General features: G+C 31.1%; 1 protein-coding gene across 1 annotated transcript; it reads left to right on the top strand.

Moving 5' to 3' along the window:
* Nucleotides 1-1,370: 1,370 nt before the first annotated feature.
* LOC145315958 (notch-regulated ankyrin repeat-containing protein B-like) lies at nt 1,371-4,443 on the top strand. The gene is made up of 3 exons (XM_080156194.1): nt 1,371-1,824; nt 2,495-2,632; nt 3,521-4,443. The coding sequence occupies exons 2-3, from the start codon at nt 2,505-2,507 to the stop codon at nt 3,927-3,929; spliced, it is 537 nt and encodes a 178-aa protein (XP_080012320.1). The 5' UTR covers nt 1,371-1,824; nt 2,495-2,504; the 3' UTR covers nt 3,930-4,443.
* Nucleotides 4,444-24,567: the final 20,124 nt, after the last annotated feature.

The raw sequence follows: 24,567 nt of genomic DNA, 5'->3' as shown, positions 1-24,567 counted from the left end.
TCAGGGTATTTTAGTCAGGGGGTCTTAAAAAGGTTTTGGGGAAAATATTGAGTTTTTTGGAACTGCATGGAAAGGGGGGAGGGGTGTGAAAGGTAGTATATGGAATAAGGAAATTAGGATAATGTCAGGAATAAAAGAGTTGGTAATTATAATGCTCAAATAAGTTTATTGGGCGAGATCATAAAACATTTCCTAGGCTAACCTAAGAAATTTTAAAATTGACTAAAAGCTAAAAAAATAGTTAGATTTGCAGAAATTTAATTCTGTTTTTTTCTTAATCTTTTATTTCTTGTATTCTTAAGTATCACATAAATACATATACGACTTATAAGCTATCTTTATGTGGATGTACTGTACTGTCCAGGTCCCGGTCGAGCAATCCAGGAGAACTAAGGATGACTGTTATGTACCCTTCTATGTCCAAACACCCAAGGATATTAGGTTAAGTAATATCCAACAGACAACAACTCTCTGTGATGCACGACCTTTGTCTGAGAAGTCCCAACTGTGCATGGTAACGAGTTGCGCCTGTTTTGGGCCAAGGCATTCCCCCTACTCTAACTATTTATGTCGCGCATCTGACATAGCAGCAGTAGGAACCATTTTAAAGTCTTTAGTTATGACGCGGTGTCGGCTCGAGATTCGAACCTATCACCTTCCCGACGACGAGCGGATTCGCTACGTGTTGAGCCACGGTCACGGGTTTTATGTGGATGTACTTAACTCCCAACAAATGTGCCTTTCTACAACATAGGTTAACCTATACAGTTATACCTAGCTTTTGTTTTTATCTACCTTTTGAGCAGTTTATCAAATTTTTTAAACATTTTACTTTTGATTATACCTTATGAAAAAATGGGGGGGGGGGCGGGGGGCGAGGTAAGTAAAGGCAAAGAGAAGAAGAGGATATAAAATATTTGGAAAGAGGTAAACAACAAATGGGTTGGCAATTTAAATGGATAAAGGGGACAAGGGGGTGGGTGGTTAGGTCAATAAGACTTAGGTTTAAATTTTGATTTTGATTTGTAAAAAAACTTTTCTTTTTATCATTTTTTGTCTTTTGGAATAATTGGGCCACTAGTTGACGAGATCTGAAGGTACGGACAAAAAAATAATAACTTGACTGCTTTATATTTTAGGGTAATGTTTTTCATAACAAATGTTTGAAACTGTATATACCACATGCAAACATGTTTTGGCCTAGAAAAAAATTCTTATGCATTTTAATGCATTTTAGAGCATAATTTCTTCGCTTGAGATGCAATTTTTTCATGTAGAAACTATAAATAATATTATTCATGCATATGTATCTTTTAAGTAAAGATAAAGAAACTTTTTTTTAAGTAAATAAAATAAAATTTATTTATTCAAAAAAATAATAAGCAATAAGTAAGTAGGCTCTTCATAAATATGGGTTTATAAGAATTTATAAGTTGTGGGGGTGGGGGTAAGTTTAGGCTTAGATAAAGGGAAGGTGGACAGGAATTAATTGGGGAAGAAAAGAAAGGGAAAGGTTAGTTGTACTTGTTGAGTGTTACTATACTACTAGTAGAAAGAATTAGTTAGTTAGAGTAGTAGTCAACTAAACTAACTCCTCTGTAATATTCAGTGCGACACTCTCCACGCCTCCCCGTGTCTTGTATACTCTAACCTTAATAAATATCAACTAACACACAAAAAAACAATAATTTTATAAAGAAAACTAAATAAAAAATGTGTTAGCAGAAAAAAAAGTTATTTAAAAGTGACCAAAAATAGTTCTTTTCAACACCAAAGATCAATGCCTAGGAATCAATAAATTTGAAACACAAAAACTATCTTAAGGTAAGTTATTGTAATTGTTATTCTATAATATAAAATTTCGAATATTAATTGCTCGAAAAATGTATAAAAATATTGCAATTCCATCCAATAAAGACATCAAATGTGTCAAGTTTTAGTTGTTATCTTGTTAAAAATACAGTTTACTATAAGATTTGCATTATAATGTTTATATTAACTTAAATTATGTACATACAACATGTAAAATATGATAAGCAAATAATTTTTTATTCTTGTCAATAATATCTCCCCCACTTCGTATTTATAAGATAACAAGGATCACAACATCCCTAGGTAGCGAAGCACCATCATGTAATGAACCAAACAGACATAGTGAGTTATTATGTCAATGAGTAGCCACTGATAAAAATGCCAGTAACAAAATTTAACCATCAATTGTTTTAAATACTTTTAGAAATTTACCATGCAAATGTGGGGGGTCTAAAATCAATCAATTTATGTTTTTATTAAATAAGAATCCTACAATAAACAAGGAAGATAGAGACATTGTATAGTGATGGACAGACCGATAACTCTTGTAGCTTCGCTGTTTAAAAAAATGTAAAAACTACGCATTGTCTTAGTGGGGGTTTGAATTAAAAAAACCTGCGTCAATATTATCCATTTTCACCCCTAGGTCGATTTTTATTAATTTTAACTAATATTTTTTTAGGATTTTCAAGATGTTTGAGGAGCAATCTCTGAGCCCCGCGTATAGTCCTGCTAGCAGTGTCATGTCCATGGGCTCATCAGAGTCCAGTAGTGAACCCCCCTCACCGTTTGCTGGGTACCCCCCGGAAATTCAAAACAGGTAAACACAATAGATTCTTACAATACCCACCCATAGGTCGGCTTAACCCACCCCCTAGTACCACCCCCCTCCGACAAGTTATATTTTTAAAGAAAAAAAGAAAGGCTTTGAAAAATTGGGGGGGGGGGGGTAATAATGTAATTATTTAAAGGAATGCGAAATAATTCTCTTTATTACATTCTTTTAAAAATAGATCCAGATAAAGATCTTTATTTCACCCCCAAAGTATCTCAACTAACAACTCTGTTTTCTTTAAATAAAAACTATGTTTGTTAAAGGAAGAAAATATTTACTTAACTTTTAAACTAAACAAAATAAATACTCATTATTGGAGACATATTTAGCAAGAGCCACCGTTGTCATAAAAATGGGAGGAGATCAATTTCATTTACAAATCTTTAATCCACATAGTTGATTGTTTTTTTTATTAATAGAGGTGGAGTTTATAGACATATTAATTTATTTGATTATTAAAATGGGAGGTGCTTAAGTTAATGAAATTTAATTTAATCCCTTACATCGATTTGTTTAAGATGTTATGTTAAATGTGACACCATGGAAACTGTCCCAATTTTGTATAACTTTTGCGGAACATGTTCCAGTTACGTCATATTTTTCTTTCCCGAAAAAGGGAAGGAGGAAAGAAAAAAAGGGAAGGGGGGAAGAAAAAAGAGATGGGAGAAAAGAGGGTTTTCCCCATCTCTTTTGAAGAGATTTTCTTCCCCCCTTCCCTTTTTCGGGAAAGAAAAATATGACGTAACTGGAACATGTTCCGCAAAAGTTATACAAAATTGGGACAGTTTTCATGGTGTCGTTAAATGTAAATGTTAAATGTATGTTTTCTATATACATTTAAGTATATAAAAGCTAATATTTTTTCTGTTTAAGGTATAGTTATTATGATAATGAATATGGAAATGAAAATAATGGAGTTTCCTCTCCGCCGAGCACTAACCTGCGCCCCCTGCCTGTACCCACACACACCTCCATTTACGACCAGAACCTTCAACAGAAATTTGATCAAATGGTCCATGAAAACAACCGGATAGGCCTTGAAGAGCTGCTGCGCTGCTACAGTCATTGTATTGATATTAACAAGCTTGACCGGTCAAGCGGCCAGACGCCGCTGCAGCGGTTTTGTGTGAACGGTGACCTGGCCTTGGTGCAGCTGATGGTGAGGTACGGTGCTGACACCCAGCTCAGGTCCCGGGACGGATGGAGTTCTGTACACTATGCTACATTCAGTGGAGTTCAGGAAGTTCTTCTTTATGTCCTACGATGCTGTTCCAGACGATAAAAATAATTTCTGTTGATTAAAAAAAAACGTTACTTACAACAAGAAAGAACAATTGTGATCAAAGTTTTCATGGCCTAAGGTTTGAAACCTCTTTGTTCAATAGTTAGATAATGCAATTTACAAGTTGCCAATCAGTGAAAATGAAAACACGTAAATTTAGGATATGGCGACCCCGCGGCTGTTAGATCTAGTAATTAAATGTGCCAATTAAATACAAGTAAAACCAATTTATTTTTAAACTCTGAAAACTTTTTCCCATAGAATAATATAAAGATTAAATGATATTGCTCAAATGAAACAATGATACATTCTGATATTTAGTACAATAATGTCTTCCCTGAAAAGCTAAATTTTTGTTAATTTAATGTCTTAAATCAATTTGAAGTGCCTTAAATAAGAAACAATGTAATGATAGATGATAGAAATATATGTCAGATAATGTGCTAAATGCTAACTTATATATTTTTCCTATGTATTTTTTATAAACTTTGTCAAATAAATATTAAATCATTTATTTATTGTTAAGTTATTTATTTTTAAAATATTTTCTTGTTGCTTAAACCAAAATTTGGGTTTTATTTTTGAAGGAATTATGTAGTTTATTGGTTGGTTTTAGGCTAGGGACGAGCTACGAATTTTATTTTTAAAAAAGTTAAACTAAAGATATCTTTTACAAAATCAACCAAACGGAGCTTGGGAAAAAAGTAGAATAGATTTCATGGGAAGAAAATTTAGAGTTCTTCATCAAATATACCCCTCCTCCACTATAGTATACACCCAAATTTACCCTCCTCCCTTCCCACCTTGTTTCACCTGAACTAAGCTGAAACCCTGGGGGCAAAGGTCCTGAGTTTGAGCCATGCAGTATCGCAGGTCATGAGAAAAACATTGGATTGTACGAGCATATTTTTTTCTTTATTTCTAGGCTTAAGTTTTAGGAGCGATATTAATCTTTATTAAGTTAGTAGCAACTTTGTAAGTTGAATATATCTAGCCATCTGTTTGTCCGTCATTGTAAGTTAAGTAATTATTGTACAGTAATTTGATGACAATATATGCCAAAAATTTACTTTGGTGTCCTAAAAAAATGTTGTTTACGCAGACCTATAGACATGAAGTTTACTATTTTTTCCCGGATAAAATTTATCCATAATTACATAGGTATGATAATTTTGATGGGGAGGGGAGTGAATTATCACCTTTTGCTTGTCCAGTCTATCGTGTAACTATATATTTAAACTAAACCATGGGAACTTATTCCTCCCTCTCATCTTACACAACCCCCCCCCCCCCCAACTACCTCCTTCTCACCTGTATATTATATTTCCACCCTATGTTATTGTTCAGTTGGGGTTACAATTCTTATTTTCCTATTTCACCCTTAGAAAAACAATCATTAGATTATTATCGAAAAACTTTTAAAAATTTCCCATTATGAAAAATTCAATCAAAATAGATTTGATAGAAATTTCTTATCAAAAGATGAATAATTTCCTAAAAATTGGAAGAAATGTAACAAGCATTATTTTTGTGCTTTTGATTAACGATAAAGAGGTAGAAGACCAAACTTTCGGTCAAATTTTATGTGTTTTTTTGAAAATTAAAAAAATAAGATTTTATCTAAGATAAGGAAATATGTAAAATGTTTGTATAAGCTACCCACTGATACTAGATATGTTACCTCTAGAAACCAAGCTCCCCACAGCCCCCTCCCCCAATATAAAACTGTAAAAATCGTTTACATTTACGAAACTTCAAAAAAGTAAGATAGTTGTTTTTTAAGAAGTTTAATAGTGGTCATAACTAACACATTATTAATTTGCTTTAATAAGATTTTTAATCTATTAATACGTTTTTCTTAGAAATTAAGATATATATATATATATATATATATATCGATTTTAGCAATCATTTTCAATTTATTTTGTCCAAAAAGCGGGGAGCGCTGTTCCTACGTCATAATCAGTCAGACACTATTACTGTGTTCGTTATTTTAGGTATGGTAAATGTTAATGATTGCCCCGTAGGAATAGGGCTCCCCGCTTTTTGGACTATAAATTTTACCATTGGTCAATAACGGCCTCTCATTGGCTAATTTTTTTTTGTTACGTCATAATCAGTAAGACACTATTACTGTGTTCTAAAATAACCTCAAAAGCTACTGTGAATATACGACGAAGCCCGCTAATTCGTTTTCTTTCCATGATCCAAAAAATTTATTGTTGCATCGAGAAATATTTTTTACCGTGCAGTAATGGTTTAGAAATAATATGTTCTCCCACATTTCTAGATCTCAACTACACTCAACAATTCAAACACCCAATCAAACATTTATTATCAAAACATTTAGGCCGAGTTCATTAGATTCATGATAAAATGGTGAAGGAAGGGGACAATGGGCGGTTTATTACACTAGTCCCAAAAGATTTATAACAACGTTTTCTTATTTGTTGGCTTAATAACTTTGGGGACTTTTATTGAATTTTGATTGGTTGGTTCCTAAATTTGAGTGTCCATACGTTTCAACCATTCATCGTAATCAACAGAAGGGGTAATTTTGTGTATTAATATTGGAAATGTACATCAATTTATCGGCTATTGTCTTATCTCTTTAGATCCATGTGATAGCATCAAGTGATCAGAGAATGTACTCAAGGTTTTGAAAGTAAACGAACTAAAATACTGATCTGAAAGTTGGTGCTTCTTAGATGGTGTGAATTTCTTGAAAATGGAAACTTTTATCCAAACATTCTACAGAATTGACATTGCTTTTGCAAACTTCCTTTAGTTGTAATTACAGAGTAAGTGCACTTTAATTATCATGGTTCAATGATATGCTTATAAAATCATACTATACTTATAATTTGGTTTTATTAATTTTTGTGACTATGAAACTAGCCCATTTTAATATGATGAGCTTGAAGGCGGGACTAACATGCGTGATTAGTTAGTGCAACAAAAGAAATACAAATAATTGAAAAATAGTTATTCTTTACTCATTTACAAATTAAATCCTTCGAAAAGGGCTTTGTAGATGAGTAAGAAAAAAGTACACAACATACTGACAAACAAACAGGTTTTTTCTTTCTAGAGCAGCGTCGCTACTTGTAACATTTCTTCACAATTTTACAATATAAATATCTAACCTTAATTCTTTGATTAAATCATATTTTTTCAGTGTCTTATAAATAAGAGATAGTGTCCCATTTGTTGAGCTTCGTTGATACATATGTTGCTATCCTTGTTATACCTGCCTTGTTAGTAGCGTAGCTTCTCTTTAACTATTTTTTTTTAAAAATGTGATTTAAAGTCATAAGTGGTCCTCACAAAATGAAGCATTGTAACGTTTTTTAAAAGCGAAGCTTTTCTATAATTAGGGTCGGTCCGTTCGTACGTCCGTCCGTCCGTAACGGATAGCTTTTTCCGCTAATTTAGGCATGTTAGAATTGTCCTATTGATTTCAAACTTTGCATGGTGATTCCTGTAGTAGTTAGGTACGATTTAGAAAGCGTAGCAACTCTATAATCATTACCAGAATGTCCGTACGTCCATTTTAAACATGTTGATTTTTCTACTTTTTAACAACAAATTCTTATGTGATCTAATAATCCGATTGATCTGATTTTTGGTATACTGATTCCTGGGACAACAAAGTACAATATTATAAGCGAAGCAACTCTATAATCAAGTCCTAAAAATCTAAGTATGTCCATAAACATTATTCTGTATCAAGCAGATTTTCAACAATTTTACTTACAATTTTGCTTCGACATTTATACATTTTATATTCTGATTATTCAGTTCTGACACTATACAAGTGTTAGTGTCCGTTTGTCCTACCGTTTCAGTGCTTCGCTTTTATGGATGTTGTCATCCTTGTTACAATAGTGATTATTTTCAAAACACTTTGCTCGGTGCTTACTTATGACAAATGCCTATGGGTGAAAATACTCATTTATAAGCTAGAGGCAGTTGTCCTAATAGTTTATAAGCATCAAAACTATTACAATATTAATAATTAAAATTACTGTAAAAACTTTCAATTAAAACTATATCTTATGCAACATTCTTTATATTTATTAAATATTTATTAGTCATATAGATAAAGATGAAAATGACACTACATCGCCTTTGGAATCAAATAACAATTTCAATTCAATTCACAATGCATGTTCTATAAAACTAACTTTAGCAATGCGTTTTATCTTTTTTTCTTAATTTTGAAAAGTACTTTCAGAATTTTTGTGCCTTTGCGTTTTGTAAAATTCTTGACATTCAAAATTTAAATGCTCTCCAAATTATGCAGCATAAATTTTAAAGTCTTGTTTATTAACTGAAATTTTGTAGTCTTTTTCATTGGTGCTATGTAAAATAAAAATTAAGAATCATATTATAATGTAGGTATTTATATTGTATAAAATGCATATTTTATATTTTAAAGATCAAAAAAGGTTAACCAATTATTATGCCTTGAAAGGTGCTTAAACGATTTGACCCCCTTTCAATCTGAGCATGATAGCCACAGGATAATTAACCCTTTCATCACGACACTGCTCTTTGTGATTCAAATAGTAAATATTTTGATTTTCACATACATTGATGACTTACTGAGAGTGAATTTTAAACCAATTAATATCCGCTGAATTAGAATTTGTTCTCTGCCATATTGAAAAATCATGTATAGCATCATATTACAGACAATTTTCATGAATACTACAATAAAATCATAAAATTATAATATTCATCTAAAATTATCTTTAAGACAATGCGATAAACAAATATTCTATAATTTTCCTTTATCTTCATAAATTTTTGGGAATTTAAGAAGAAATATATTTCTAAAAAACATCTTCTTTGATGGGTTAATTGGTTTGTTTCGTCGTCTTTATGCAGTATCGCCTTTTTTAACCTTATTCTTTTAAGGATAGTCAGCTGTTAGTTTTATTACATGGTTGATATATGTTTTGACATAGATATACAGACAAAATTCAACTATAAACACTTTCAACTGGACTTGCTATGCAATTTAAAATATGATTTATTATGTAAATTTAATATCAAATGTATTACATAAGTTAATTAATCCTATGTTATAAATGATATGTAGTAATCATAAACGTATTAATTCTGTAGAAAAAAACGACGGCTTTTTAAAAGTTAAATCTTTTATAACCATTTTTTACATAATCGACGGCTGTGGAACCAGCAGACCTAATCCTGCACATAATAAAACATGGCCATATGAGTATCCGTGGGAACTTTTCTGCGCTGATGCTAAAATGGACAAGGGTTGTTCCTCCTATTTACGCGCACACACACACAAACACACATACATACACACACAAATACACACATACACACACACACAAATACACACGCAGGCCTAAGGAGTGCCGATGTTAGCTTCAAGAGGGAGATGAAATAGATGGAGAATATTTACACTAACGATAGTGATACACAGCTAGAGAGATTGAAAGAGAGAGAGAGAGAGAGAGAGAGATGGCGAGTAAGGAGTGTACATATGGATGGCGAGCGAGTGAGAGAGAGAGGGAGATAGACGATCCTAGATTTAAATTTTTTCTCACGGTTCCTGCTTAAACTCTCACACTAGTTATGGAAATTCACACAGCGTGATCTCTCTCTCTCTCTTACTCTCTCTCCCCCCCCCCCTCATTCTCTCCTATATCTCCTTTTTAATCAAAGTTTGAATAATTTAAAAAAAAACATCTTCCCATGGCATCTCTTACATGTTGTCCTAACACACCTTAAACCATTTGTTATTAAAGACACCAATTAATTTTAGTTCTAGGATTCAATACAAGAAAGTTTAGATATAAAAGAAGTAGATTTAGACCAAAACGCTGCAAAATATGTACTTTTCGTGGTTAAACCTTTTTTGATTTAAAAAGCTAAACCTTCAGATGTATCTTATTTCTGCCATCCATTTAGAAATGCAAAATAAAAAGCAATCATATTGTAAAATAAAGACTATTGTTGTAAAAAGCTGGTCAAAAATAAGTTTTTTCTTCTACTCAGGTTCATTACATCATATCCCTGCCTTTAATTAGTGGCTACTCTATATAAATATCTAAACAATTTTTAGAATTGGGGAAATATTGTTAAATTTAAGGACAGAAATTTTTGTTTGTCTACCATGACAAAACTAAGGCTTTCCTGAAAACCAAATTGCCAATAAGAATTAAAAAAGAAATACACAAAACTCACTTCGTGCGTCTTCAACGGTGATTATATGCAGCTACCAATGAGCGGCTTGTAGCTTCCTGAAATTCTAAGATATAAACTAAATATACAAAATAACTGGTTTCAATCTTATATTTTTTTATTTTATTACCCGCGGAAAGCTGTCTATAATACGATACGATGAACAACTATTATTCATTATTGTAAGAAAGATTAAATGAACATAGTAAAAATGGCGCAAAGAAAAATATTACAAGGCAAGTCAGTATAGGGTGAAATAACTAATTTTGGGTGGATTATTAGATACATCCACCCTCAAGCTCCAATAGTGGGTGTTCTTATCTCAAGAAAAAAGGAATCATCAAATTTTAAGAATAAGATTTAATTTGTTTGAAGGAATGAGGTAAAAGCTAAAAAATATTCAAAGGAGGAGGCAATATCTACACATAATTGGTTGATTTACCCATTTCAAAAACATTTCTGAATATCACAACCTGGAATAGTTATTAATCGCATCGTATTATGAACAGATTTCCTCGGATATAAAAATAGACAATTATAAGATTAAAACCAGTTTTGTTAATACGATACGAGGCTTAGAACCGGTTCTAATCCAGCGGATATTTATCGGTTTCACTGTCCATTTTCTTTATCCCTGGGTATTAAAAGAGCAATATGGCCAACACAATCTTGACGCCCTTCAATATTTTATTATTAACTTTACACCAATAAAGTTCAGTTCTTGAATATTTATTGAAAATTTTGGATTAGCTATTATGTAATTAGTGGTTTACTCAATATCTAACAAATGAAAAAAAAATTTACAAAATGAACCTGTACAAAAGAAGATTTTTGGAAATTAACCAATTATAGTGCTTCAATATAGCTGACAAATATATTCAAAGTACCAAAAATAACATTAAAATAAAAGTTTTTCTCTTAAAAATGGGATACCTGTATGACAAAATAATGTTATGAGAAAATAAAGTAAACATACAACACAATCATGTAAAACCAAATCCAACCTATATAAAGCACAGTTGGGAGCGCGATATCAACATTTGTTATCTAAAACCACAGTCAATGTTTAATTAATTTCCCAATGAAGAAAAAAATGCCATCATATTTTGCATTGATTTGATCCAAAATAAAAGAAAAGAAATAAATAATTAGCTATTTTCATTAAAATTGTTTTCAGAAAGAAAAAAAATTGCCAGAAAATTTTATTTTCAAAAGGTTTTAAGCATAAAAACCCTTAACATTTGCTATAGGATTCATTTCTATTTTAATTTCAACTTAAGCAAATAAATATGATTAGGTTTCTTTGTTTCAGCTGTAGAATCATGGTTTATTTGTTCCAACTGTATAACCATAGTATCTTTGTTCCAACTCTATAACCATAGTATCTTTGTCCCAACTGTCGAACCATGGTTTCTTTGTCCCAACTGTATAACCCTGCTTTCTTTGTCCCAACTGTAGAACCATGGTTTCTTTGTCCCAACTGTATAACCATGGTTTCTTTGTCCCAACTGTATAACCATGCTTTCTTTGTCCTAACTGTCAAACCATGGTTTCTTTGCCCAACTGTATAACCATGCTTTCTTTGTCCCAACTGTAGAACCATGGTTTCTTTGCCCCAACTGTAGAACCATGGTTTCTTTGTCCCAACTGTAGAACCATAGTTTCTTTGTCCCAACTGTATAACCATGGTTCCTTGACATAAGAATTTTTAGTTCCCACACCCTATTTCTCACCATTTCACTTTAGGTTCCTATATTTGGTTTGAGGGGTGTTTCTTCATCTCCGCACAGTTTTCTTACTACACAAATGTAATATGAAATCAAAATATCAAATAGTTTCAAATATCTCACCTGAAAACTTAAATATTAATATTAATTGTGTTTTTTAGAGAAAAATAATTTTCAAAGTATTATCCTATTATATAAAGTACTTAGGTTTTTTTTGTCTGAAGTTAAATTTTTCAATAAATACTAAACTGATTGAGTTCTCCTTTATAGGGAAGCTTCACATAGATCACGGGATGGTTTTATGTTATTTTAATTGTAGATTTAATCCTTCGGATGGTTTTAGTCTATTTTCTGTGCTCTATGTATCCCTTTAAATAAAGAGCCCCGTAGATGTTAGGGGCACAGAAGTTACTAATCATAAAAGTAACAAAATTAACAGACTGCCGCAAATTTGCTTACTTTGTGCTGCTTTTGCCTAGTCATTAAAGTGTGAATCTTGGCTTCAGGATAAATAATGAACGGAGGATGGGTCAGTTTCGAGTCTAGATTACACCTTTTAATACTACAGAAGTTAAATATGACTACTATGCCATAAAAAAATACAAATGATTTGTATGTTGTTTAAATTTAATATGGCATGCAGAGGGTTTTGCCAGACAGGTGCGCAAAGTACACTTGAAAATTTTAACTCCCCCCTTTAGAAACCTGGGAAGGGGAGGGGTGTATCCTCCACCTTTAATATTGCCTGTGGAATGGATACACCCCTCCCCTTCCCAGGTTTCTATTCTGAACGTCTCGCGTTTAAAATAATTTTTGAAATTTTGATAATCAAAGGAAGATCTTATTTTATTTAAATAAATTTTTAATTATTACTAATGCTAGCAAAATAGTTAACTATTATTTTTAAGTGGAAAAATGCCAAAAAAGTTTTTTTTAAAAAGATAATTAATTATAAACATCAGTTTGAACAGGAATGTTAAATGAATGAAACAGAAGCCCTTTCCCACCAAAAAAAAACTAAACAAGGCAGTTTTTTTTAGAGAGGTATAATTTAGGCCTTTATCTGCCCACTACTAAACATTTTACCTAAAAATCTCATTATATTTAAGTAGTAAATTGTGCACAAAAAAGATTAAGGGACTCTGAATTTTAGTAAAAGTTATTAGAAAAATTATTTATCATTTGTGAGAAATTATTTACATATGCGTTTCGTACTAAATTGACTGTAAACAAGCTTATAATGTTAAGGAACTTAGCAAAGAAATATATTGTGCTTGTCTGCACCGAAATAACTAAAAACGCTAGTTAATAATTTTTTTTATTTCTGTTAATTATAAACCATTAAGTATTTTACAAATATTTTTTAAAAAGTTTTAAATATTTTTCTTGTGAATTCTAATTCCCCTTATCTCCTGGCTAAAATACCAAGATGCTAATTTTCTTGTATGTTTCTAGAAGCTGTAAAGGGTTACCATCTCATTATCTTTGTACGTGTAAAATTGCGTATCTGGGTAGCCATTTTGCGCCAGTTAGATTGTCCAATTTGCATGTATTGAGGTCGGGGTTATCAAACATCTAATCTACAAAAGTGTTTTGGGCCCGGGAATTTTTCTTTACTTAAAACTTTACAATTTCAATGATTAAAAAGTATATTTAAATAATTTAGAAAATATTCCACGGACTTAAATAAGTTACAATTTATTTTTACCAATTTTAGATGATTTTAGGTATTTAGCTGAATATTTTATAAAGCCATTTCAGAGATCATAAGCGACACAACGACACACAAAAAGACACTAAAAGTTTAAATACTCAACGTGAATTATTATGAAACATTTATAAAATTCTTTGTTTAGCAATTGAAAATTTAAAAAAAATATTAAAAAAATATCCAGGACCCCAAACTTCAGAAGCCTGGGAAATGGTCAGTTTTCTGGTATACATCAGTTTTTTAAGCGGGCATATCTACATCATAAAATTATAACTGCCTATAAAGAAGTCAAAAGTGCAAGCTTATCAACTTGATCGGTTTAACTCGGGGGCCCCTAACCAGGCCGGCAAAATCTATTTAATCACTAGAGGAATATCAATATTATCACCTCCCACATAAATTTTATTTCATGATAATTTAAAACTTATATTGAAAACTGAAATCGTATCTGGAAATCAAAACATCTTAAAGCTTTTTTTTCTAATTTAAGGGTAATTTTGTCCTATATGATATAAAAATGTTGGTCCATTATTGTCTCAAAATTAGCTGGAATATTTTAAATTCATAAAACAGGTGGCCATACATCCTAATTCTTTAATTCAAAGATTTATAAAGTTTTTCCCTTAAGTTTTTTTCTTTTTTTATTGTTTTTTTTACTACATGAATTTGACCTAATATCAAAAAATCTAGAAGAACTTGAAATTTTTGCAATAATGTTACAACTCTTAATATTTGATATTAAAGTTTTACCTGGTTTACCATGTTTAACCAAATTAAGATTCATCATTGCCTATCAATGTTTTGAAGCTAACTAATGGCAGAGTGTGTGAAGTACAATTTAGAACGCATTGTCCACTTCTTTGCCAAATTTAAAAAATGTGAGTTGGGGATACAGGTGATTCAACAGTTGATTTAAGAGATTAAACCGTCAGGCCTGCCGAGTCGAACAAGAGATAAGTACAGGCTACTGGTCTGTTGGTTGCTGGATACATAGTTTTCACAAAAATAACAATACTAGGTACCAAATTATATAGAATGATGAAAAATATTTCCGCCAGAATATCGAGGTTTCGTGATTATTAAATAAAAATATTTCATATTTGTAACATCAATGGATTTGTTATCACTTGGATCTTACACCAGATTATTATGTACTGTAATAAAGTGATACTTGTAGCGGGCTAAAATTACGATTCAACCCCCCCCCCCCCCTATATGCCCACTACCCCATCCCCCTACCCTCCTACTGGATGAACGAACTGCCCAATAAATGACATGGGAAATAGCAACCCAAATTGACGAAACTTTCCCCCCTGTCATAACATCAATTGTAGCAACATTAATTAGAATTACAAAAGAATATGCAGATATGCCTATCTTCATATTGATTCATATGTATAGTATACTTGACAACAGAAGATATGTATGCATAATCCACTTATTATTTATAATATCCTAAAATATACAATAAATTTTGAGCCATTGACAATACAAATGACCAATGAAAGGCCAATGCATAGGTTAAATTACCAGTGGCAGGCCAGAATACATTTTAATTGACCAATGGTAGGCCGTTTGACGTAATTTAGTATAGGCAGTATAAAAAGCTTCGATTGAGTGAGTGAAAAGAGTGAGGGTAAGTGTAAAAAACTTGACAAATTTCAAGTATCAAAAAAGATGAATGACAATTTTCATTGTTGGTGAAGCTAAAAAATATGCAACAATCTACTATAATAGACAGACAGAAAAGTTAGAAAAAAAAAAGTCATTGGAACAAAATAGAAACTTTGCCAATAGAAATTAATTCCTGTAAGATACTTAAAGATAAAAAAGAAAAAAAAGAAAATAATTGAACGAGAGTTTTAATTTTGGAGAATGCAAAAGTCTGTCTATTCGTGGTTCAAAAATACATTGAATAATTTTGGGCTAAATTAACTTATCTTTAAGTTCCCTATCCATGTAAATCTAACAAAATACACACACACTAAACATTCCTAAAGCCGTAAGACGCTTGTTTTCCAAACATAATTGTTCTCGTCCAAATGTTTAAAAAAGTGAATTTTCCCACAATGAAAAAGGCATGGTTCGTATGACTTGTATGGGTGACCTAAGTGACCTCTCTACGCTTTACTTCAATTCTTTAGTATTTTAACTCAGGGATCTTAAGGGATAGATCAATGGACGAGGTATTAATGTGCAACAAAAGTATGATGACCTAAATTTTGGATACTGATAGTTTTTATAAACCAATCAAGATGTTAAAAAGTCCCTGAAGTTTTTAAGCTAACAATAAGAAAACTTTGGGGACCAGTGTAATTTTTAGTTTAATTTCCCCTGATTTAAACCATTTGTAACTTTTCCAATGTTTGCAAGTTTAAAGCTAAAATTAATAAAGAATTTAGACAAAAAAATAAATAATAATTACCAAAAATGTATTGTTTTTAGAAAAAGTTGTACTGTTTGTGAGTACTCAATGATCTCTGTAACGGGGAAGTAATTGGATAAACTTTTTAGGGAAGCTTTATTTTACTATTCCTCGTTGCATCCTATGTATTACAAATAAATTTAGATAAGCATACTTGAACCAAAAAAAAATTTGTTTTCTTTGATTTTTCATCTTTTTTGCAAGCTAAAATTTTTGTCAAACAAATATCAATGCATATAGGGCCTGCTATTTTATTACTTTATGTTTGTAAATAACAAATTGTCATTTATTGATTTTCAGTTTTAAATAAAGTTAAATTCAATGACAGGTGAACCATTTTGTTCTTGCGTGTGGTATGAGAGGTGTGCGTAGATGATAGCACACCAACAGATGGATGGATGGTTGCATGATGCTTTACTCACTCAGAACGTTTGACCCTACCGACCTTTGAGACCTAGCCAACCCTTGTACACGAGAAATACATGGAGAGGTTCTAATGCGCAGCCATAGAGGGATAATTTAATAGTTATTTCTCGCATCGTATTATAAACAGCTTTCCGCGGATATAGAATGTACATTTATAAGATGGAAACAAGTTTTTTTTAGCCCTGAGTGCCACCAGATTCGAATGAATACGAGAAATGTATTATTATGTCTGTTTGGCTATATGTATAAACAAAATTATCTCACTAACCGCTACAACGATATAACTTTCCCTTTAATAAAGCTTCTTATAGGTCCAAGGAAAGTTTTTATTTCTATTTTGGTGTACGGTACCTCCATCTTCAGAAGACAAACCGTCAGTATCCCCCCCCCCCTTTGCCTCTTAATATTTTTAATTGAGAAAGATATTAGTTAGAGATATTTAATATTTAACCGTTTCATCAAAAGATTTTAGGCAACAAAATTTTCTTTTAGCTGAAAGGTTTAGTGATTAAATAAAAAATTCTGCTTCTAAAAGACGTATTTATATTTAGTAACTGTTGTAACAATTTAATAAATTAACATTTATTAATGTATTTGAAAAACTCGAGAAAACTCATTGTACAGAATAAGTACTGTACATAATCGAATCCTGAATTTGCCTGTCTGATGGTAAGGTTGCGTGATAATTTCATTTATTTATTTAGAAAAATATTTAAGCATAATATGTAATAGAATCTTCTTATTGTAGAAGTTTTTACAGTCAATGTTTGAATTAAATTGGCTAATGTATTAAATCAGGCGTTAATCGTATAATTAACCCTAGTCCGTAGATTGCTACGTTCGTGGCTGAAACGGACGTACAGACTTTTTGAGTTTTGCTTCAAGCATTTTACATGAAATGTGGAAAAGGCAAAGTAAAATGATTATGCCAAGTTTCAAAATGATGAGACTATTATTTTATTCCGAAAGAATGGCTGAAGCACCTTAATAAAAAAAACTTGTTTTAAAATGAATATCAATATACTGGGCTCCTTGTATTTAGGGACTCTGTATTAATTCGAATGAGATGATAGGGGTCAATCAATCTCTTAAAGCCTAAAACCAACCATACTTAGACTTCGTTATTAGATTAAAATAGCCCAAATCCCATGATTTATCTGACGCCTACCTGAAATGAAGAATCTAATGTGTTGAGCAGTAACCGAGACCAAAAAGAATACTTTTATTCAATTGTAATAAGTAATAATAGTTTGTGGCCTTTAGTTAAAAAATCACGAAACCTCTTCATTCGTAATAAATTTTATACAGAATGTAAAACATATTCCGTTGCTATTGTTTAATGTTCATTCTAATTAAGTCTGTCTTCAGCCAAATCAATTTGAAAAAAGTGGTGAATAAATATCAATCAATTAGCAAAAAAATAGAAATAGTCATAGTAGTTAGGATAGCTTTCCTTGGACATTAAAATGAAAAAAATATAATGTCTCGAGCCTAACAAAACTGGTTTTAATTTTATTATTTTTACTTTAATATTTGTGGAAAATTGTCTGTGGCCCGATGCTATACAAGATTTTTCAGTATAACTGTGGACAGGTTCTAATGCCGATATCTTGATCGGTTTTGAAGCCATACTGTAATAAGATTTTTTCAATTTATTTTTCTTCAAAAAGCAAAACAAATAATATTCTTAGCTGTGGATATAATGTGAAGCTTGTATTGATTTTTCAAAAGTTAGGATCCACATCCCTGCATGAAACCATAAATATTACAAATTTCAACTGTAATAAAGCATTTCTGAATAATGAAACAGCATAAAGTGCCGTCAAAAGAATTATGTCATACAATAAAATGACCAATGATAGGCCAATATACATTGTAATTCACCAATGGTAAAATTTATACTGACCTTTCATTGATCATTTTATTATTTTTTTGAGACACTTTACGCCGTTTCCTGAATAATTTAAAGACAATTTTACAAAAACAAAAGAAAAGTGAAATAATCTTATTAAGCTATAGTCTGCTCCGAGTCATTTAAAGTATTGCGATTACTTTCCTTGTATTTTCTTATCTTAAGTATAGCCCATCAATTTAGCTTAAAAAAAGCACCTCAAGCGAATACTGTAAAAACAATTTTAACAAAACAAGAACGATGCCTAGACAATGTAGTCGAGTAGATTGTAAAAATAAAAATAATTATTACCTGATCAAACTTTCATTGACAGGAATAGATAATGGAAGGTAAGTCTGTCTGTCCATTAAAAAAACTCACTGTCTACTTGTTTTTATTGATTCAGTGCTAGTTTTAACAATTATAAAAGGGGCGAAAAACTGAAAAAAATTTTAGATTTTGGAATTTAGAGAATAGAAAAAGTGTGTCCTGGAGTAACTAAAGTTAAAGAATAAACGACAACTCTAAACTAAACACAGTCTAATTTAATCAAATTCAGATCAATTGCATAATATAATGAAAGGTGTCAAATCTGATTAATTTAAGAACTTTTGTAATTTAGCAGCCTATTAGAATATTCTTTTAAATGACAGAATTTTGATTATTTTTTCATAAATCCCAGGAAATCTATACATTAAATTTTTATTAAATTCTCAAAAAAAGTTTCAGTTAGGACAAATTTTTTTTCAACCGCAACCTTTTCCGGATATGTAGCCGAGCCGCCACAAAAAAAGCTCTACAAAAAACACTTAAATTTGTTGTGGAGAAGTGTGAAAAGTAAAGCTTATTGCTAATGTTAGTTGACCAAGAACACAACTTTGCCTATTACAGGCCTCAAAACTAATCATTTGTCATTGTAAATTTAGGTTAGTCTTATGCTTGATTTACCTTCAATATTAGCTCATTGTATCTAGCTCATTGTATTGTACACTAGATCTGTCCAAAAATTTCAATTTCTCTGGGTACTAGACGACATGGAGAGAGAGGACATTGGGCTGTTTATTACACTAGTCTTAAAATTTTTATAATACGTTTTCTTATTCGTTGTCTAAACAACTTTTGGGATTCATTAAGTTTAGTGTGGTAAAAAGTGGTAAATTTGATTATCATCATTAGTGATGTACATCAATTTATCGGCCATTGTCTTATTCCTTTAGAGCCTTGGCTAGGCGAATACTTTTGTTGCAAAGGTGCATATATTTGTGGGCGTCTTAAACATATAGAAATTTGATTGTTTCCAGTGTTTTCATATAAATTAGTACAAAATAAACACCCAGCGATAGGTTGTCCAAAGATAATCATGTTTGTTAACATGGCTTTAGTTTCTATGCCTAGGAGAATTCAATTTTTTTATACCCCTAAAGTGACTTTTAGTTTTTTACGAGATTTAGAATGTGAAAGGTATAGATAATATTGTACAGGTCTAATATATAAAATGCAAAGAAATTAAGGGAACAAAAATGGTAGATTCGCTGAAATAAATACCTCCAAATCCCCCAACCCCATAATTTTTCTAAATCAACAAAACAGAATTTTAAATTTTTAAAGAAAGACATGATAAATTCAACTGCTATTGGCTTATCCTTGTATTCCTGGAGGAATGAGGCAGTAGGTAATAGGTATGTCAGATTTTACAAGTTTATTTCCCCTGAAAAGTATTAACATGTCATAGTTTAAGATTTGATTTAATAAAAAGCAATCCTATCATATAAAGTAGTAAGCTTTTTGTCTGTAGTGAAAGATCTTGCTTTGCACTGAACCGATATAGTCCACCTTTGCAGTGAAGCTTCTTATTGGTCCAAGGATGGTTTTAGGCTGTTTTATTTTTATAAAAAGCCTAGGTATGGTTTTAATTTTTTTTTTCTGCCCTTCCATATCCCTACTAATATAGAGGCCCTAGATGCTAGGGGCGCATCCGCTAGTATTAATTAATTTTTTATTGTCCAAACTAAAAACGTTTCTCTATACAAAAATATATCATGAAGTTTACGAGATTTTTATCTTCGTAAAATACTTTGTTAAAATTAATATACAAATATCAAACTTTGTTTGGTATTTTTTCCAGAACATAAAAGTGTCGCAACTCCAAAGTAATGATAGGAGTTTAAATGCCTATAAACAAGGATGACAGCATCCATAAAAACGAAGCACTGAAACGGTAGGACAAACGGACATTAACACTTGTATAGTGTCAGAACTGAATAATCAGAATATAATTTATAAGAGTCAAAGCAAAATTATAAGTAAATTTGTTGAAAAACCTCTTGATACAGGATAATTTTTTTTGTAATTTTTGGACATACTAACATTTTTTAGACTTGATTATAGAGTTGCTTCGCTTATAATATTGTACTTTGTTGTCCTAGGAATCAGTATACCAAAAATCAAATCTATCGGATAATTAGATCAAATAAAATTTGTTGTTAAAAAAGTTAAAAAATCAGCATGTTTAAAATTGACGTACGGACATTCAATGATTATAGAGTTGCTACGCTTTGTAAATCGTACCTAACTACTACAGAAATCACCATGCAAAGTTTGAAATCGATAGGACAATTCTAACATGCCTAAATTAACGAAAAAAGCTATCCGTCTCGGACATACGGACGGACCGACCCTAATTATAGAAAAGCTTCGCTTTTAAAAATGGCGGTAGGCCAGTATGACTTATTTTTATAGGCACTATGAAATGCTTCAGCATAGAATTGAAAACAACCGTTTTTCTAATAAGTTAAAACTTCTTTTTTTTATATATGTTGTCATTCTAGTTGTTGTTGAAATAAGGGCGTACCTTTTATCATTCAATGTTTTTATTTTCCATCTACATACAAACTAACACTTGAAAATCCTTTGTATATATTGAATAAAGTAAAGAGTGGCCAGAAATTTTAAACCAAATTTAAAAAATGCTGCACTAAATAGACTTCTTTGACATATTGTAATTTTGTTCCACAATTTTCTTATTGATTATAAGGGTTTATTACATGATGTTATTAGTATTTTTCTTCAATTATCACTTTTATCATATGTGTTCATTTTGTACTAAAACGGTTATTTTTTCAAAGGTCAGTTGCAGTTGTAAATTTTAGAAAGAAAACTTGGTGACTAGTAAATTTCTCCTTCGTGACCCTATTAAAAACCTAACAGATGTACTTTACATGCATTTGAAACTAATATGTACATGAATAATACCTAGAATTGTCAGTAAATCTTCAGCCGAGTGGATGTACCTGCGGCTTTGTGTGGCTTAGGAAGGGAATGGATGCAGCTTCGACTTAATTAAAATTTGGTGGCTGCAACTGAGGGTTACTGAATTAAATTTTGGTGGCCTTGGACGTTGCGCAGCTGATGGTTGCTGTGACCGCTACTTCTGCTGTGGCTGAGACTGGATAATACTCGATATAGGTTGATGAAAAAATATATTATTATATGTCTTTACCTTTATTATGATAATCAACTTGCCTTAAACATAAAAACAACTTATTTTGCAGACACCATGTGATATTTATTTAAAGGTAAAGTTATAGTTCGGGTCTTACCAATATTTACCTCCGCATGTAACGGAGACATGACAGAGAGAGAGATAGAGAAGGAGAGAGAGAGAGAGAGAGAGAGAGAGAGAGAGAGAGAGAGAGAGAGAGAGAGAGAGAGAGAGAGAGAGAGAGAGGGTTGAGCTCGAGAAAGTGGATGAAGGTAGGAAAGAGACTATCTAGAAGTATATATTGTCCCAACGTGAAATATCCGCTAACCATTCTTCTCACCGCGGGAATATTGAGATATTTTCCATACACCTTTTTACATTTTTATTCTTGAATTTTACAATTAAAATTTTGATTTTTCATAAAAAAATATTTAATTTAAAGTGAATAACCATAAAGAAATTATTATTTAAAGCTCGGGATGCCTTAAAGCTCTTTTGGACAAAAGAAATGAAAATTGTCAAAACTTGTCTAAAACCTTGAAACAACGAAGACAACAAACTACAAGCATATAAAACCTTGCTTATAGAAAAGTGTAAAATAATTAAAAGATTGATGAATATTGTGCTCCATGGTGTCTGTGTGTAAAGAAAGCTAAGTATAAATGGGTACGGGACACACACACACACACACACGCACACACACATCAGTGTGTCAATAGGTAAACAGTAACGCTCCGCTCCGTTCCCGTGTAACACAAAGTCCGCATGTTAAAAAAAAATAATTCCACACTTTCCTTGAAATAATTATAACCATTATAACCCTTGCAGACATGTAAAAGTGTAAATAGGAAGCTAATAATATTCATTATTTATGTTTAATGCTTGTTTATTATTTTTATGGTGAATGTTATTTGGTTTCCTGAATTAAAGGTATTTATCATTTTTTTGTCATTCCTTTTGTAAATTTATATAATCTAGTTTTTTATTTATGTTACAAATTACTTTTTGTATTTACTTTAGGTTTATATTCTATATATTTGTTAATATTTGTTTAATATTATAGAAAATCATTAGTTAAAAGCTTTTACTTAATTTGAGACACTTGGACTTTTGAATAACATTTGATTAAACTTAAAAATTACTCATATATAAAATTGATTGTTATTTTTAATTTTTTAAATTAAGTTACTTAAAAAAAATCTTTGGTTTCTAAGTTTTAAAAAAATATAACAATATTAACAAAAATACGAAATGGGTCATTTTTAAAGCTATTTATTGACGTTATATTGTTTTAGGGAAATATTTCATGAAAGTAATTACATTTCTTGGTTTAGAAACGAAATGAAAATTAGAATGAAATGAGGGGGAAGGGAGTGATTTAAATTTGAATAGTAGGTGTCTATCCTCCGCGTAATTGGCTGTGAATCACATTTAATATTAAAAATAAGTAAAAAATGCTAATACGCTTCACCTTTTCGAAAAATTTTAAAACAAATTTATGATAAAAATTGAAAAAGAATGAAAAATTTATCAAAATATACCCCAGAGTAAAAATGCATATATGTCACATATAAACGTATATATCTAGTACTATAACACACTTTATAAACTTAAATTTATTTATAAAGTTTCAAGTATTTTAAGGCAATCTTTGTATGGCTCTACTGCAGTGCCAAGTATCTTTTATATTTTGTTTGTTCTAAATTTGAAGCCAATAGCTTTACCTTATTTCACACAAGGGATTTTTAGTAAGATTTAACATAATTTTTTTAAACGAAGGAACCTAGTAATAAAGTCTAACTTTTTATCTTTGTGACGTAACAAAAATCCATCTCTTTTTTAGGGGTTTCCTTTCCCACCTCCCCTCTCATCCTTCGATTTTTGTTACGTCACAAAGATAAAAAGTTAGACACTATCACTAGGTTCAAACGAAGCTTTATTACAATTATGGTAGGTCCGTTCGCCCCTACGTCTGTAACGGATAGCTTTTATCGTTAAATTAGTTATTTTAGATTTTTTCTATTAATTATAAAAATTGCAGAATGATTCCTGTTGCAGTTAGGTACGATTTAGAAAGTACATGCGTACATTCAAAACAAGCTAATTATTAACTTTAAAAAATTACTGCATTTTTCATCAAGCAATTCAATATTTTACGTTGTATGAATAAATATGGCATTTAAAAGTAGTCTTGACTGACAAAATATCGACATTTTTTGTGCAAAAGTGGTTATCATTTGTGTTGATGATGCGCCATCAAATAAAAGTGACCATGACTAAAAAATTATTTACAATTTCACTTTCAAAATTAAACTTCTAGCTTAGAACCCAGTAATAGTGTCGGACTGATTATGACGTCAAAAAATAATTAGCCAATAAGAGGCCACTTTAAATTTTACCATTGGTCAATAATGGCCTCTCATTGGCTAATTTTTTTGACGTCATAATCAGTCCGACACTATTACTGGGTTCGAACTATAAATAAATTAAAAAGTCTATTTTAAATGTTTGTTATTGAAAGATATAAATGAATTAAATGTGGGCTAATACTGCATTTTAATGAAAAAGAAATGCCTTAAATAACTCGTAGAGAATTTGATAGTCTCGGTCAAGTAGCTCATTTTTTACAATTCTATTTTCAACGCGATTTTTTTTGCAATATTTGTACGTCGGCATTTTTTATCGGTAGATTAGTAATTTGATTGAAATAAAACAAAAATAATGAATTAGTTCACTGGAACTAAGAAACATGTTT

This window comes from Acartia tonsa, chromosome 4 (genome assembly GCF_053477335.1).
Source record: "Acartia tonsa isolate MP-2025a chromosome 4, ASM5347733v1, whole genome shotgun sequence".
Lineage (NCBI taxonomy): Eukaryota > Metazoa > Arthropoda > Copepoda > Calanoida > Acartiidae > Acartia > Acartia tonsa.
The sequence above is the reverse complement of the archived record's forward strand: the minus strand, read 5'-3'. Positions and strand labels throughout refer to the sequence as shown.

Coding starts and splice junctions, on each gene's coding strand:
- LOC145315958 (XM_080156194.1), top strand. CDS start 2,505: ATGTTTGAGGAGCAATCTCTGAGCCCCGCGTATAGTCCTGCTAGCAGT. Junction 2,633..3,520: donor CCCCCGGAAATTCAAAACAG/GTAAACACAATA, acceptor TTTCTGTTTAAG/GTATAGTTATTATGATAATG.